Source organism: Poecilia latipinna, unplaced genomic scaffold (genome assembly GCF_001443285.1).
Source record: "Poecilia latipinna isolate Pla-1442-1.1 unplaced genomic scaffold, P_latipinna-1.0 Scaffold46, whole genome shotgun sequence".
Classification (NCBI taxonomy): Eukaryota; Metazoa; Chordata; class Actinopteri; order Cyprinodontiformes; family Poeciliidae; genus Poecilia; species Poecilia latipinna.
The window spans coordinates 122,400-136,461 of NW_015112662.1; the positions used below are offsets into that span (position 1 = coordinate 122,400).

The following is a 14,062-nucleotide window of genomic DNA, read 5'->3' on the forward strand; positions in this document are numbered from 1 at the left end:
AAGACCTCAATAAAATATTGTTCAAAATGACTAACTATAGCCATTTTAGTTCTCTTAACATCTCAATCTGGTTCACACTACAACACCATCTCTGCGAACGCAAACATGCAGATCAGTGACTCTCCTTAGTTTGATCTCTTGCCCAAGGGCACTTGTCAGAGGAGGCTAGGATTGAGCTGACAAACTCAAAACTGAGAACCAACTACTTTTCCTCAGAGGCAAAATCATTCCTGAATTTAACCGAATGCCTTCCTCAGTTAGAAATCTGTAAACATTTAGCAGGTTCTTTCTGTTTCTTACACCGCATTGACATTTTCCACATCTTCTCCCTATTCAACTCAGACGTCAACATATTTTATTGGACTCATGCTACAAAGCAGCCCTTGCATTGCGAAGTGAATTGAATGAATGGTTTTAAATTGTGTTTACAATGACATATCTCTTTCTGTACGACTTGAGGTGAAGAGCATAGCTATCTTTCAACAATGGATGCAGCTTTTACAGTTACCATGGGAGTGTGTGATAATTGTTGTCCCGTCTTGGTAGGTTTGCACTTATTACATGTTCTTTTCATTTCAGGATGATGGATTATACGCTTCTTGGGGTTGTTTAACTTTGGATGTTTTTTTTTATATAACCTTACCCTAATTTATAGTCTAATTTTAAACACCGTGTCCCGTCTGCTGCTTTCCTTGGTCATCATGGTGCTGTTTGCCCACTGATGAACCTGTGAGGCGTTCACTGACATTAAGTTAAATACAGGTGAACTCAGATGTTTACTATATGAAGGTCTTACAAATGCAACTGGCTGCACTGGATTTTATTTCGGAACGTCAAAGTAAAACGGGTTAATTATCAATCCACAACACATTTATTATGTTTTTATTTGTGAAAGGATTTGAATATGTACACTTTTTCTCCACTGAATAATTAAGCGCCAATAAAACACATGAAAATCTGTGGCTGTAAAGGGATGAAATGTGGAAAAGTCAAGGGTGTATAAATACTTTAGGAACAAACTGCATATACTTCTTTGCCTTTTGATCCAAACAAGCCATCAAATTATTTTCACTGCGTTTTTTTTCTTTTTTCAACAGCAGTTGCTATGGTGACAAAGAAGGCATTGCAAAAGATGGTAAAAAAAAAAGAAAAAAAGCTCAGGCTGATCAGGATTCAGGGGAAACACTTTTCCTCCACTAGGGACTGTTCCTTTGCTGTTTAGACTGTGTGTTGCTGCTTTTTTTTTTTGCCTCCAGGTTCATGTCGGTAATTTACTCTGACACATCTGATAGTGATGGAAATTAGTGCTGACCTTTGTGTACTAGGTTTATTTAAATTCCACTGAGGAGATCCCCAAGGGTAAGTGTGTGTCCTCTGGGCTTTTTGCAGTCCATTACATCTCAGAACCAAACATTTGATTTCTGCTACTTGTAGGATGTTGAAGTTACCAAGTTGTTTTCTGAATTAGGATTGTTTAAATTGATGCATAATTTATGTTTCCATCAAAAACATTTAAACTGGCTTTATCGTGTTGGGATTTTTTAAGCGAATTTGGATAGTATGTCTGTTAAAGTGAGCAAAACGGGTAAAACAAAGGGAAACGCCACTGTTTTAACATCTTTTTTTAGAGTAAGGATAACTTACCAATAGCCAGAATAAAATGTTTTTGTTCAATAAAATAGAAATTTTATAGGAAATAATATTAACTTGACCTCTGTCACATGAACATAATGATAGGTGAAACACAGTTACTTGTAAGAGTGTGTTTTAAGTAAGTAATTTTTTTTTAAAACAGGAGAACAATTACTTTTCTGTGTATGCATCTGGTTTTAACTTTACTTTTAAAGGTAGCCATTTTGGTCAATATCTGCCAAACAATAAACAATTTTTTAATGAAAACTGTGTATAATTAATGTTCCAAAACATAAAAAGGGCTTTGAACTGTTGCATTATTAAAAGAAAAACTGACAATTTCCACATTTTTTGGGCCATCAATTGTTTTACCATTCTTGACTTTTAGTCAGGGGCTGAAAAAAAAAGATTTCAAGGGCCACAAATGGCCCCCTTGCCACACTTTCACCCATACAGTGATGGAGAATGAAATGTAATCAAGTGGTTGTATTCAGGTTACAAGGTTTTTATGGTGTTTCTTTGTTCTGTCATGTTTTGAGTCTCTTTTGGCAAAAAAAAAAAAAAAGTAGTATCACCTTTGTGCCCTTCTGCTCATTTCTGACTGTCTTTTTGTTTGTTTTTTTATTGCAGTGTGTCCATTAAGCAAATTTATTTTTGAAACGTTAAATGGAGCAATTATATGGTCGATGGAAACGCAGCTAGTGAAATCTATTGGACTGGAAAGAGCTTTGAAGCCATTTCAAAGGCTTTAGGACTCTAGGAAACCAGCGATAGAGCCAGAGATGAAATCTAAAGCCCTTCATGCCCCTCTTGCCTCAGTTAAATCAATCTTCATGATTCAACAATAAGAGACAAACTGGACAACAATGGTGCTCGCTGGAAAGTCCCAAATAATTGACGACTGAAGAAAAAACACATCTGCATTTTTAAACCTTGTCAAAAAATAATCGAGATGCTTGAAACCCTTCAGCGTAGATTAATTAAACCAATTCTTCAGAGAAGAAATGCTCGATGGTAGCGGCAACAAAACCAGGACCAAAGACTTTCTTTACAGTGCTTTCCGGAAACGTTTTACATTTACTGTAACGAATAAGAACAATGACTGGAGAAAATCCATATGTCTGTTTCTCCTCCCACAGTTCTGTCGGCAGACTGCAGCGCTGGCAGCGACCTGAGCATGTCTCCGGAGGAGATGGTCCCCATGCGACGGTCCAGCACCCGGGAACACGACCGGCGAAGCGGGGGCACGTGCTTCCTCCTCGCTGCCAGCGAGTACACGTGCCCCGCTGATGGAGGGATGAGAAAACCAGGTAACTGCACGTGTAAGTGCTTTCTTATTAATTTGAATCAAAACAAACATACTTTGAAATAAATGTTTTTATTACTTTCAACGAGTTAAGCTCCAAGTTGAGAACCCACGGTGTGGGAAATATTCTGATTTGGATGTAATTTGGTACAAATTCAGAACAGATTGGGTATGAAAGTGATTTGATGACTGACCCTGCCTGCCTGATTGAACACATTGGCTTATGGCCATCTCCTCCTGTGTGTTTAGTCCCTTTAGCTGTGTTTCCATTACAAACATGTGCAAATCCTTGTCTGTGTTCTGCTAATGTTGAAAAACTATTTTGCAGCCGCAGTGTTTCCATTAAAAAGAAAAAAACAAATAAAAAAATGATGAATAAACTTGTACACACAGTAAGTCATTAAAAATCATGGCAGTGATGGATGTAAACAACATTATGTATATTCATAATTCAGCCATGGTGCTAGCGCTCATCAGCTGCTGACTGAAAAAAATCTAATCCAAACCATTATCATCCTACTTCCTGTTGTCTTCTCTTTGTTGTTTTTGCCAGTAGTAACACCCAACTGTTGATCACGTGACTCGTGTGATGAGAACAAAAAACGTTCTACCACGGCAGTTTTGAGAAATACATCCATTTTAATGTAGCGCACAACACTTTCCTCGAAAAACCGGAGTTTATTTTTGAAATTGCCGTCTTTTCTTTCAGCGAATTAGTTTCAATTTCACAATTTTATAGTAAATGGAAACACAACTAGTAACTCATGATTATGATCCAATCCTTCACAATCTAACATTTTCGTTTCGCTGACCTCTCCCATCCTAAAGATGTTCTAGGTATCACATTTAGTTAGATGGCTAACTATTTGTATTGTGCAATTGCCAAACATATTAGCCTCATGCTCACCGACAATGAGACCCATATTTATAGCTGTGCGGTAATATTCATGCAAAACATTTCCAGGCTTCACTAATAAAGTCCTTAATATACATTAAATGGCTTGTTCTAAGATGATCAAGGCATCTACAGACCCATTTACAGTCTGTGTTTGTACCAAAATAATTCCAAATCAGAGCATTCCTTCTTGTTGCTTGACTTTGCAGGATTTTTTTTTTTTTTTTGTGGAGTGTATTTAAACAGGGGCATTAAATATAGAGAGGAAAGAAATACAGAAAAGAGCCTTAAAAAGACAGAGCTCAGTCAGAGTTCTCATCAGCTGATCCGTGTCCTTAGTGACAGGTACGCCGACATCCCTGGAGGGGGGAAGGCTCTTTGTTCAACACTAGTCAGCTCAGGTAACGTAACTTGTTCCTCTCTGCTGTAAGCAGCGCCAAAAACATCACGGTATTTTTGACAGTTCTGAGGATCCGACGCTTCTGCTGCGCAGCTGACTCAGAGCCGCTGCTGCTTTCTGCACACGCAAAATTTATTCATGTTTCCTCGTTGCTTGGAAACATTTGAATAAATTTGGACAAATTTTCCTTTTTGGGCCTCTGCCACACTCACCGCCTATTTACAGCAGCGAGATAAATTGCCAAGTATCATCTGTCTCCAAGGCGATGATACACCTGCAGTCAGCATGCCAGTAGACTTGTTTGATTCAGTTATTTATATTTTTGTGCTACATTGCATCGGATAATGAAAATCTATGACCTATTGGCTATTTTTAAAATGTTATTTTTTTTAAAGATACTGATAGATCTTATAAGCAAATCTGATGCTGTAAGCAATAGAAATACATGTTCAAAGACATATTTATATTTTTTCTGAACAGTATTCAAATTTTGACTCCAAATAGGGACATGATAGCCATTTGTCACACATTAACAGTGCTGAAGAAAAAAAGGCAAGTAAATATCAAACAATGCTCAAAGTTTAACCTGAACGTAGCAATAACATGAAGAAATTTTCCCTCTAAAAGTCAAATTGCAATTTGAAAATCCACTCAGAGAGAAAACCGCTCAAATTTTAACACCAGTCCGGTCGTCTTATGAAACAGAAATAGACGTATTTGGTCGTAAGCACCATCATAACAGAAGCCGCTTTCTTCTGTTTTGGTCTTAGTCCCACTGAGAATTTGTGGACAAAGTTGAAAAGGTGTGCAGGAGAGATTCACTTCCACCAGTTTTATTGTTATTTAGTTGTAAACCAAAATTATGGCAAACTGCTGTGAAAAGTTTGAGGAAGGACGCCTGAAACGTTGGGGGAAAAATGTTTATGTAAACTCTTGAAAATGAGGAACGAAAACAAAATTTCTCCGATTTTGAATTTAGTAGCTAAAAATAAGCTGTTAATTAACTTTCATGTCAGACAGTGAGCGAAAAATGTGGATCTAAACATTTGGTACAAGTATTTTGTTTATATGGATATAACTGAGAAGATTTCCGTCATTTTGGCAACATGTGCTCAGGTTAATTTTAATTGGATTTCTTATTTAATTTAAACACTGCCATTGCAAAACGAGGTTTTTTGACACTAGCCAAACATTAACGTTTTTGCGCACGTTTGTAAGGGAAACGCAGCTGCTGATGCGACGTTTCCCTTAGCTGCTCCTCCTGAGAACCAGGTGCCAGCCGATTGGTCCGCTGCATTAACGACCCAGCTGCTTTCACCTGCTTGTTTACGTTGCACTGAATGCAGATTTCAAGTTTAAACTGTTTTTTTAAAGTGTGAATCCATACAGATGGGAAATCATTATCATCAGTATGTGCCACTTCCATTCATGCATATACTTTGATAATTAATAAAAACCCTCCCGATATTGTTATTATTATTAATATTATTATCACGGTTTGTGCCTGACTTAAAATGTCTATATGTGAAGATGTTCTTGTGAGCATTTAATAAACATGCAATGAGTTCGATTTGCAGTGCCTTTCAAAGGTATTCATACTCCTTTAACTTTTTCACTTCATTGTATTTCACAGAGATTTTTTTATATATATATATATAAAGGAACAATATTATATGTAAAGTCGATTTTTTTGAGCTTTCCATTATGTTATAATGCTGTTCCCTCATCAAAGACATTCCTGGAGTGTTACCAAATATTATTTTATTGTATATTTGAGATATTCTTTAATCCCCCATAGTAACATTTCAGCAGGGCAAAACGGCTGGATACATTTTGTGATTTTTTTAATTATACAAAAAAAAAAAAAAGAAAAGAAATAGAAAACCTTATATAATTTTCTTTCCACTTCATATTTATTTGCTTATCACACAAAATTGCATTAAAATACATTCAAAGAATGCTGGTAAAATGACATGTTGTGAAAAACTTTAAAGGGTATGAAAACTTATAACATAATGTAGAGTTCAATCTGTTTTTTATGCTAAAAAAAAACTCATAATAATGACTGCTTCTGCTTCAGTTTAAGAAAAACTGCATATGTGATTTATTTCCTTTTTCATTGACTCTGTAAACTGATTTTTTTATTGCCCAATAATTTCTCAAACACAGCTGCTGTGGAGGTTACATGAACTAAAAAAGAAGAATTTTTTAATGGACTTTCTGGTACAGATTTGCCAAAAAAAATGAAAAATAAATAAATATGGAGCTTTATTTTATTGAACACATTTCAATAAATGTGATCAATTGATCCTAACATAACAGGAAGTTAAGGCAAATTCAGATGTGATGCAGATGAAGTCAGATCTCAAGCCAATCTGTAAGTATGTTATGTTGATAAATAAATTAAAGAGAACCTTTTTAGCAACATGAAGTAGGCTAAAACATCCCAACAAGCAACTCAACATCCTACAATCTAAAGAAGCTAAAGAACAGATGATAATCTATAGATCTGCAAGTGTAAAATGAATCTGTAACCATGGAAAAGTTGTGAACCTTCCTAAAAGTAGTTGGCCTACCAATTTAGGCTCATTCAGCATAACTTACTAGGGCAGAACAATAGGTCAAACATAGTTATCTAACTAGATAACTACTAGTTGACCGGAGCTCTGTCAGGAGATGCTAGATAACTAGATAGTTACAAAGTTAGATAGCTTTCTAACTATCTAGAAAGTTAGCTTTCTGGCTAACTGTCTAGAAAGCTAACTAGATAGTTAGGTAGACTAACTATTTAGTCTAGCCAACTAGACGAGCTAGCTATCTAGCTAACTAGTTAGATAGCTATCAGATAGATAAACAGCAGCTTTCTCGCTAGCTATCTGTCATTTCTGAGGTAGCTGTCTATCTAGCCAAAAGACAGATCCTCTTCCATTGCTTTGGTTATTTGTTGCTCCCCAGCAGCTGTTGCTGTGAACACCAGAGCTCTGTCAGGAGTTGCTCTGTGCATGCTCTCAACATGCAGACTGCTGCTGTTGCTCTGTCTCACTCCTGTCTCCTGTCTTGTCCCGGTTCAATCGGCCGGCTCGGATTCGGATCGTTGCCTGCCTTCGTGCCTGCCTGCCTGCCTGCCTGTGTGTGTTCATGTCCTGCACCACCTCCACCACCGCCGCCGCCACCTCCACCACCACCACCACCGTTTTGTCGCCCCGCTCTCATCTGAAGGCTATGAGAAATCCCGGAGCTTAAACAACATTGCTGGCCTGGCCGGTAACACCCTGCGGTTGTCTCCCGTGACCTCACCCTACGGATCCCCCTGCCCACTGCGCCGCTCCCGCTCCCCTATCCCATCCATCCTGTGAGGCGACCAGCCTAAAAAGAACGCCCTCCCTCCCTTCCCCGGCATCGTGTCTGAACTCACATATTGCCTACATCGCAGCTGAGACTTAACGGTGCCAGCCTGGCAGGAAGGAGCGTGCGCTAACATCCTTAAGTAACACGATTATTCTGCTTTGTCACTTGGAGTTCCCTTTAGTTCGACGGTGTCATTTGAGACTTGCAATAAAGGAACTCTGACTGAAGTAGCCGCCATCCACCATATGATCCATATTTACTAATCAGGGATATTAGATCTTGTCATATTTAGATATCATCAACCGAGACGTGCTTCCAAGGACAAAAAGAAAAAGAGATTTCACATTTCAACCACACGTGGCTGTAACTTTGGTTTATAGTTTGGTGTTATTTTTGGGTTTGAAGCAGAACGAATCGGTGTGAGAGTGTAAGTTTCATCTCACACGAGCACCGACAGCAGGGTCTCCTCATGTTTGTGCAAGGATCTGCTTTGGCAAACAGTTCGAAGGAGGAGAAAAGCTTGAGGATTTATATGCATACATACATAAAGATGTGTCTTTTTTTTTGTGGGGATTGTGTTTTCTTTTTGGTTCCACTGAGTGCCACCAAACTTGCTGTGTTTCTGGTTGTTTACTGGCAGATAACTGCAAAGAGGTGGTCTTTACTGGTTTCACACAAGCAGAGAGCAGCGTTCTATCTTAATGGCTTTGGGAGACGGAACCACCATGGCAGAAAGGTAACCATCTGACGGGACCGCTGGCGTCAGCTTTCAGTGCAGAACACGTATTCGGTTTGTCATCTTGTGTCTCTTTACTAAAATGATGATCGGAATATGCTGGTGCTTTAATATAGAGACAAGCACAAGGCTTCAGAAAGTCACATGTAGCATTTTTCTTCAGTGCATTATTATTAAACTGTTAAGATCGCAAGCATATATTAACAAAACAAGCAAACTCAGGTTCAAATGTTTCTAGGCATAGGTTGGTAAGAGATTCAAAGCTTCTTCAAGCCTGTTAGCTCTGTCAACTCAACAACTACTTCCTTTCCTACTTCAAAATAAGAGCCAGCAACATAGATGCAACAATTACTAACACAAACTCAAAGCTAAAGTGAATAATAAGCAATTTATTGCTGGAGCTATTGCTAACGCTAAAAGAAACAGCAACCATATTGGATTTTAGGGTCGGGATTGTTAAAAATTTACCAACAATATCCTCTTACTTTAGATTTCAATTGGCAACATAAAGTTAAGAAACATCTGTTTCATAACTGTCTTTAGTTTTAAAGACAGTAATGTGAAAATACATTACTGACGACGTCAGCCATGTGTTTCAAGGGGGACAGTTGATGTGGTCGCGCAGTGTTTGGCGTCATTGACAAAGTTATATAATAACGAGAGGAAACTCAGAGAGAAGGACCCAAAACACCATGAGTTTGATGAGAATAACAAAAGAAAACCAAACTTCTACAATGAATTAGCTTAGCATAAATTGGGAATACCTTTAATCCCTTAAATTTAATAATTATTCGACAGAGTAGTTGACTTCTACAAGTATCTGATAGCCAGAACCTAACTCCTTGTAAAAATTCAACCCTTTACTCTGATTTTTTTATTTTTTTTTACAACTGTGTAGCACAAAATCCAAAACTTACACAGCACATGCATCAGGCCTAAATGTAATCGAATAAATGTTCCATGTTATTTCTTTTATCGATGCTGCTGTTGCAGAAACGTTGTGAATTTTTAGTACTACAAAAATCACAAGACGGTGTTCCCGTTCTGACCGCTAGATGACAGTCAAGCGTTTTCAATATGATTCTTGGTCTGTAGAGAAAATTCATCAACTGGCTCCAGTAACACTCAGAGGCAAATTTGAAAGAATAGCTGGAAATTATATGAACACTTTTAGCATTTTGATTCAAAATCATATTCTACGTCTTGAGAGCGCTGTTACCAGCCCATGCCTAGATGTTACCAGTTTGCTTTAGGAAATACTCACTAAAAAGTGAGTTTTTTTTTCTTCTTTGAAGCAACTCTTAAACCAGACAGATAAAACCTGCACTATGTGAAACCCATCCTCATAGTGCGTCTTTACCACAGGCGCATGGTTGCCTGGCAACTGGCTCACAGCAAGATGCATCTTACTCACAGCTTGGCAAGAAGAAGGAAAAAAAAAACTTGGTTAAAAAGAATATTCTTTTTTCTCTTGACTTCACTGCAAACTGTTTATTCATCTCCCTTCCCTCCACTTAAGTCACTAAAATGCATCACGCAGTTCGTAGAAACTCACGTTGCATTTGGAGCGTGTGACCGATCTGGTCCTCTGTGAGATTTGTGATGTTTTTTTAAAAGATGTGTCTGTGTTTCACTGAAACCATTCATTCCTGTTTGAATGCCAGTGGGATAAGACTGTCATCAGTAATGGCGACCTATTGCAGTGGGAGACCCCCCCTCTGAACCCACCGGTGGGAACCACGAGGCCACTGCTACCGGACAACACGGAGGAGCCTGCACAGACGCTAATGACTGACAGCAACCCAGCTTACTGTTCTGCCAACAAGGAAGAGACTTATTGGTGAAACAACAACAACAAAAAAATTCTGGGAGGACTTTGATGTGTTAAGCCCTCTCACGCTATTATTATTTTATTTTCCTGTTTTGGAATCAAAAGGGGCGATTTAAAAAAAAAAAAGAAAAAACTGGTCCTTAAGGAGAAAGTTTATGACACAGACATTGCTCCTGTAAATACAATAACTGCAGCACATCTGGGCCAAGTGGCTCTGTCCACACATCTGTCTTTTGATGGCGAGTCGGGTATCAAGGTGGATGCTCTGGTAGCTACGTAGTGTCGTGACACTCGGCATCAATCCCTTTTCTAGCTGTGGTATCTCCTTTCCATCGCAATAAGTGTATTAAGACGTATCCGTTGAGGCACATTGTGTTTTTGAAAATGGAGTGTTAATCGTATCAGATACTCTACTTAAGGTATATACAGCGTAGAGAGACATAATGTGCTAAACTGAATAAATACAACATCACAGTTGTCTATGCTTACTTCTTATTTGGTGACACACATCGAGCCCCGTCCACGCTAACACCGATATCTCTATTCTGTCTTTGTTTACACTTCCCTTCAACACACAAACCAATTTTCGATTGGAAATAATTTGAGATTTTAAAATCAAGTTTGGGGTGTTTACATGCACACTGGATTTAGGTAATGTTAGCCCACTGCGGCTCGATTCACCCCTTTGCCTTGCATTGCTTTTTGGCCCCTTCCTAGTTCCATTTCAGATATTTAAACTATATTTTATATAGTTTATATCCTTAAACAATTATATGTTTGATTAGTTTTGTTGCAGGTTAGTATGTTCGTAAATTTCGTAAATCTTCCCTGAAATCAGTTGCTATGTGAAACATTTGAGAGTTTATGACACTACATCAGACACAAAATGTTATACAGCACAGTTTGTAGATAGATTTTTTTTATTGGAGTGATGTAAACTCATTATTGAGTCAAATAATGAAATTGTAATTGTATTCCCTTGTCTGAACACACAATCAATGAAATTGGATGGCACCATTTCATATCCCAAAAAAAATTTTATAAAAAGAAATCTGGTTAAAAATGGTCAAAACTTTAAAGGTAGTATCAGTGAAATGATTAGCACCTAAAATAAGTGTTATTTTAACACTTATTTATTTTAAGTGTTAAAATAAATATATAGATGTTCCACATCTATGCTCATTAAGCTTCAATCATAATATAAAACATTTTCTCTGTCACTGTTTTAGTCATGCTCATTATCTTCTTTGAAATTTAAATCTAGTGAATGTTGACAATATTGCCCCCTACTGGTGCCGAATTGGTGTAGCAGCTTTTCTTATTGGAATTTTACAGATTTAAAGAGGAAAAAAAAAAGATCACTTATATATCTGGCGTAGCGTAGCCGGGGCCTCAGTAGGCTAAGTCACAAACGTGAGTGTGTATGTCTATATGTGTCCCAAAAACTCTACTAGGTGGAGAGAAACACTAGGTCAGGGGAGACCAGTGAGTGGACCTGATGCTGAATCTTCCAGTTAGTGTTAGCACAAGCGCTCTCCCTGCGATGCAGCTACCATTGTAGAAGCCCCCCACTCCCACTAACCCCAGCCACCAATACATTTACTGCTGCAGATTTTTTTTTCTCTCTTTGCAAACCAAAATGACTCTTAACATTACTCCTCATTATTTCTGGTCGCTACGGAAAAAAGAAGAAAAAAGAAATCAGCTGCATGACTTGATTCTTCCAAGCTTTCCAAGCTCCTCCTCTTCCCAACCTCCATAAACCCCCCCAACCCCAACTCTGTTATGGGGACAGAGCAAAAAGTGTAGCAGAAATTTCACCGCGTTCCGAAGCGGGACTTCTAGAGCGGTACGCGTCTGCACTGTAGCAACCCTGTGTACCCACACAATCAGATCTGCTTTGCAATAAGCAAAACGGGAAGGGAAGGAAGGAAGAAGAAAAAAAAAAAAGCACCGACCCACACTGTGATTTCAGCAGCCAGTTTATAGTAGGAAGGGAAACGGAAAAGCCAGGAACAAAAATAAAACGAAGCCCCCCAAAAACCGGCTGTTTGTTTGGTAGCGACCTGCGCGGTTGTAGGCTAGCTGTTCAAAGTTATCGCCCCGTATACACAATCCTCCTTGTGTAGTAACCACACGCTGCTTTACTCTTTTGAACTGTCAAAGGAGAACCGTTCTTGTGTAATTCTAGGATGATGTTGTGACTTGAAAACAAATGAACAACAAGAAAAAAAAAGGGTGTTTATTTTTTTGAATCCAGAACATGTATTTTTGTGTCTTGCTGTTGATGACTACATTGCTCTGAATGGTAGAAGTCATGGTAGTCTGATGGTGTGCTTCTCCATCGTGCGTTCAAACCGTTGACGCTTTTGACTCGAGTTCACATCTCGTACGTTTTACTGTGAGGAAAGTTCTAGTTTTAAGTGTGTATTTGTGGAGCTTTTTGTTGTCATTCTAAAATGCATGCTGAAAAAAAAATAAAAGTCACTATGTCAATCTGTACAAAAAAAAGTTGAAGAGATGACCTCCTGTATATCATTCTGTGTATAGAATTAAGGTAAATGCTATGTGAAAGACTCACATAAACTATTTATCTTTTACTTGTTGATCTCTTTATTTGATTTGTGTCACTGTTTTTGTCTTCTCTACAATTATTATTATAAATTACTGAAATACAGTAAGCTGCTAACTAACTTTTGTTAGCAAAGATGCTAACTAGAGTTAGCATCATCCCTTGCTAACTGTAAAGATGAATTCATGACATAAGACAACGCAAAATTTGTCTTATGTCAGTATGTCTTATGCTTTATAAGCCAAATTTTTTAATATTTTATTTAGCTTGTTTTGAAACTAAATAAAAGGTAGTGCTAGTAATTCTAGTGGAACAATTACCAATACCTAAATGCTAACATGGTCAAAATAAGCGTCAAGTCTGTCAGAGAGCTAGCAAACAAGGTAAGTCTCATTTGAAGGAAAAAGGTAAGTTCAACATCGTCATGCAGAAACACATCGCCTGAGAAACTTTTGTTATAGTGGATTCTAATCAGTAACATTAGCCCCTGTGTTTACAAATGGGGTCCAACTGACCCCACACCTGTATCACTTGTATGATTTTCCTCAGTCTTTGCACTCACAAGGGTTAAAAACAATGTTTTTTGCAATTAATTGTAATTTTGTCCCTGTGTCCTATGGCATTGCTCCAGCTGACAATATTTTTAAGTTGCTTTGGATTATTTCTTCGTAAACAGACATCAACTTCTGGGAATGAAAAGACGCAACAACAAAAAAAGACCCACAAAGATTGAAAGTTGCAAGATTAAATAAGAATTTACCTGTGTTGCACCATTCATGCAACAGATAATTCAAAATGCTTTGCATAACGAAGAGATGTACACTCATGAAGAATTGCATTGAAAACAAACAGATTAAATTTGCCTAAAAATGTATTAATTATGTGAAAATAGATAGTACTATAGAAATTATAAGAAATAAGAACTGATCAAATAGTTTGATAAACTCCCTTAAAAAAAGTACACTGTTATCTGAGCTTTAGGTACATTTAGATATTGAATATAAGTATTCTGAGATCACATCCTTGAGGAACCCCATTGTGATTTATGATGCCAAAAATGTAAATAAAAAACTAATTCCATTCATCGAAAAGAAACGGCATACAAATCAACCCTAACCCTCGATCTGTGTCGCTCTGTTTGAGTCTTTCCTTCTGATCTGAGTGGTGAAACATAAAGAAGTGTGACATACGGCCTTGCCTAGCGCTTTAACACACCACCACCACCTCCAGGTTGCTCGTATTGAGACACAGACAGCCCTCTCCTGTGTTCCGTTGAAATTCTTGTTTTGCATGCAGAGACGAAGGAGAACGCCTCCCTGAGCAGAGAATTCAGCGCTCAGAG

General features: G+C 38.0%; 1 protein-coding gene across 10 annotated transcripts in view; it reads left to right on the forward strand.

Moving 5' to 3' along the window:
* The window catches only part of kcnc2 (potassium voltage-gated channel, Shaw-related subfamily, member 2), an 83,479-nt gene extending 70,853 nt beyond the window's left edge, over positions 1–12,626 (forward strand). For 2 of the 10 annotated variants that reach the window (XM_015049503.1, XM_015049494.1), the window contains 2 exons: positions 2,772–2,954; positions 7,453–8,842. In XM_015049503.1, the coding sequence (XP_014904989.1) occupies positions 2,772–2,954; positions 7,453–7,589 (320 nt within the window). In that variant the 3' untranslated portion in view covers positions 7,590–8,842. Of the gene's footprint in view, positions 1–2,771; positions 2,955–4,172; positions 4,235–7,452; positions 8,843–9,981 lie in introns of those variants that run through there. The other 8 variants (XM_015049537.1, XM_015049561.1, XM_015049543.1 and 5 more) reach the window with 8 other exon arrangements.
* The last annotated feature ends 1,436 nt before the right edge of the window (positions 12,627–14,062 follow it).